Below are 2,553 nucleotides of genomic sequence, written 5' to 3'. Positions count from 1 at the left end.
GGTGTATCTCACACTGGATGCCGACACATAACAACTAAAGTTCAGGATGAATGTCGGTCTCGATCCATACTACAAGCTTGCGGCATTCTTTGTTCCTCCATTGGTCCCATTTGGTAAAATCTCAAAATTGTAAATGAATAATCATTTTCTTTCTCCATCAGCAGTATAGAGGCTCTTTAACACAGAGAGAAAAAAAGAAATGGTGTCCCGCCATGGTAATTCTGTGATCCTCCTACAGTGGCTTAATCCACCCTGAAAAGGCATGTACACTGTGATCTCTGCGATAATAAGGACAGACACTAAGATGGCCTGGCTATAAATACAGAGCTGTAAAGTCAAGGAGGGCATTACGGACCAGTTCATTGAAGAAAACCACCGGTGTACAATAAAATGTTTGTAATGCATCCTCATTATGTTGTGGTCTGAAAACTGTCAATAAACTGCAAATTATAGGTGAGAATAGGGAAGCAACAAAAGTAATTTCTTCATAAGGAGGACATTATTTTATAGATATTATTAAACATTTTTTTTTATTTTTCCCCTTGGTAGTTTTTGTCTTAATTCATATACAGTAAATCTCTGTATATGTTAATAGGAGCCTATACACAATTTGCTGAAAAGCTCACTTTTGGCGCTACCTTGTGGTATGTTGGTGCCAGTGACACAATTAGAAGTGAATTGAAGAGCTCCAGCACGCTTTGCCACAATCTGGCACTATCTAGATAAATCTGCCTATATTTTTTATTAATTGGTATTGGGGGAAAACATTCAAATAGACTAGAATCTAATGAGCAATTTTCTATCTATTCAGAGCCTACCCAGTGAGCAATTTTGAAGTAGATTTGGCTTCAGATGAAATTTGCACAACTAACTGACAAAGTCCTTACTGGTCAATAAAGACACTGAACAAATACTTTGTAGTACTGTAAGTGAATTTTGTGCAGTTCCCAGTATTGATTTGTTTGACCTCAAGCTTCAAGCATTTTCTTTTATTCTACAACACAACAACACGCAACTTTGATCGAGAATGTTTACTGGATGTACATTCATTTTTACAAAAAGAAAAATGCTTCGATAAAACTAATTACAATGACATGACATTGTTTTCAAAAATTGCTCTCATGGTTTTTGTCTTCACAAAACGTCTCAGAATCGACGAAGCGTGCAGTGTTTCAGCAACAGCAGAAGGTACGAAAAACCTCTGGTGTCTCTGTATAAACTTCATGGCTCCTCAATATGGCTTCCCTCCAATGCCAGAGAGAATCTCCTGCCTTTCTGTAGCAGTGGGCATGTCAGGCTTTACACCCTCACTCCTCCTGTGCAACATTATGTTGTGCTGAGGAGGAAGAAAGAAAATAATGAGCAAAAACATTGCGATGACAAAAAAAGGTAAATACAATACCCCCAGTACTGTACACTGTATATATCTCGTTATTCCCACATTTTATGTATGGTGCCGTAATTTCCTGCATATTCAGACCCCACAAATTTAAAGGTAAATGCATACTTATATACCCAATATTTCCTGCAGTTCTTGTATCTCTGGAAGTAGACGGTGCACATATCCTTATTATAGTTAGAAGAATCCAAGCACTTCTGCGAAGCATCGCCTTCCTATGGAAAAAATAAAATAAAATACAAAAGAAATTGATCAAACATTGTCAAAACGGTACAACAAAACAAGATCCATATTGCTAAGGATAATAAGGACTTACGTCAATGCAAGGATTTATGTCTTCATTCCTGAATTTTCTGGCATTTTTGGCCATTTGTATCTGTGTAGACACAAAAAAAAAAACGTTGTTACACCTCCAGCACGATTTCCATTCATTCCAATGGGCACTTTTGACTCATTATATTTTTAAAAAATATGGAGTAAAAAGTCATCAGAATAAAACGAAGTACAGATAATTGAGAAAGCTAAAGTACAGTGCGCAATAACATTTACACACAAACAATACGTCGTTATAAAGTGCAAAATGTTTAAAATAGGAAATGCATGTGTCTAATGTGAATGAAGTAGCAGAAATGTAGTCATTGAATGTGCATGAAATAGATTTTATTTGAATACGTATTGCAAAGCTTTGACCTCTACTTCCTCGTGTAGTTCTTGGATAACACAAAATGTCAGGAAGAAATGCAATGCCTTCAACTTACCCGTGAAGAATCTGGGGATGTGTCTTCAAGGGGTGACTATAATAAAGCATATATTTCATAAATTAGATCCCAATATCCATAGTTAGTGTTATTATTTTCATGCCAACTGAGCGACTGTGTGCAGCAGCAATAACAAAACAGTAACGGGTGATTGATAGCAGAGTCTACCAATAGGAGCTCTTGAATGTAAAACTGGCAGCAGTGTCAGCCAATAGGATCCCCTAAATGTCGTCCTTACAGACTGGCAACCTAACGACCCTATGAGTTTCTTGGCAGGCGTGTACATTCTCCTAACATATTAGCTTTAATGGAAACGCGTTTGAAAGGCCTGCCGTCTGATATTAGAAGTGTTACAAATATGTTTTGCCAAAAGACGTCTTCAAGTGAGAGCAAAGT

The 2,553-nt window shown here is 37.1% G+C and overlaps 1 protein-coding gene across 1 annotated transcript; it reads right to left on the bottom strand.

Annotated features, from left to right (window-relative positions):
* Positions 1-1,016: 1,016 nt before the first annotated feature.
* chchd7 (coiled-coil-helix-coiled-coil-helix domain containing 7) lies at positions 1,017-2,551 on the bottom strand. The gene is made up of 4 exons (XM_085939396.1): positions 2,158-2,551; positions 1,716-1,775; positions 1,516-1,614; positions 1,017-1,336 (listed from the first exon to the last, which is right to left on the bottom strand). Exons 2-4 carry the CDS (start codon positions 1,767-1,769, stop codon positions 1,232-1,234), a joined length of 258 nt encoding a protein of 85 aa, XP_085795522.1. The 5' UTR covers positions 1,770-1,775; positions 2,158-2,551; the 3' UTR covers positions 1,017-1,231.
* Between the last annotated feature and the right edge of the window lie 2 nt (positions 2,552-2,553).

Source organism: Syngnathus leptorhynchus, chromosome 19 (assembly GCF_054491065.1).
Source record: "Syngnathus leptorhynchus isolate UIUO chromosome 19, UIUO_Slep, whole genome shotgun sequence".
NCBI lineage: Eukaryota > Metazoa > Chordata > Actinopteri > Syngnathiformes > Syngnathidae > Syngnathus > Syngnathus leptorhynchus.
This window is presented reverse-complemented; position numbering and strand designations above follow the sequence as displayed.